This window comes from Branchiostoma floridae, chromosome 18, assembly GCF_000003815.2.
Source record: "Branchiostoma floridae strain S238N-H82 chromosome 18, Bfl_VNyyK, whole genome shotgun sequence".
Lineage (NCBI taxonomy): Eukaryota > Metazoa > Chordata > Leptocardii > Amphioxiformes > Branchiostomatidae > Branchiostoma > Branchiostoma floridae.
The window spans coordinates 419,888-420,532 of NC_049996.1; the positions used below are offsets into that span (position 1 = coordinate 419,888).

Sequence of the window (645 nt, forward strand, 5' to 3'; positions counted from 1 at the left end):
GACATAAGACAGGAAACTGTACCGTTTCCGGATGAGAAGTCTCCGTCTGTGTCCCTTCCCGTCTCCTCTCCTGTTTCCGGATCCGGTGTCATCTCGGATGGAGCTTCCGAAATTTCGGACACCGCTGACATTCTGCGAGGGGTCCTGAACCCAGACGCTACACCGAAGGAAAATGTCGGAATATAGTTAAAGGTTGAAATAAAACTACAACATTTTATTTCAGGTACATGATACAAGTGCCTGAGTTGACCCTTCAACCTAAATGTTACCTAGTACATAACTTATGGCCGAGAATACCATACCATGATTCGTCAATTGTACATGTAGATTTTTGTAGAATACCTAATTGTGCGCTCATTCTTTGTCTACAAAGGTAATATTTGCATGCAAAACATAATGTTTACATTCACGTAGTCTAGCCTAACAAATTGTCTACTCTGTTATTCTTACTCAAACACCTTCATGCATATGGCGACCAGCCACCTCAGCCCTATCCTGACACTTGCTACATAAAATCAAACACCACAGTATGTCTGCTACTTAACCAGTAACCATGGTAGCAGATGCGTGGTCAATATCATTCCCCCTTTTGTTTGTACCGCGAGAAGAGAGGGAGGAAGTAAAGAAGGAGAAAAAAAAGGATCG

General features: G+C 42.6%; 1 protein-coding gene across 1 annotated transcript in view; it reads right to left on the reverse strand.

Moving 5' to 3' along the window:
- Positions 1 to 185, reverse strand: part of LOC118406092 — a 5,917-nt gene extending 5,732 nt beyond the window's left edge. The window contains exon 1 of the mRNA XM_035805952.1: positions 23 to 185. Within this exon, the coding sequence (XP_035661845.1) occupies positions 23 to 131 (109 nt within the window). The 5' untranslated portion in view covers positions 132 to 185. The remainder of the gene's footprint in view (positions 1 to 22) is intronic.
- Positions 186 to 645: the final 460 nt, after the last annotated feature.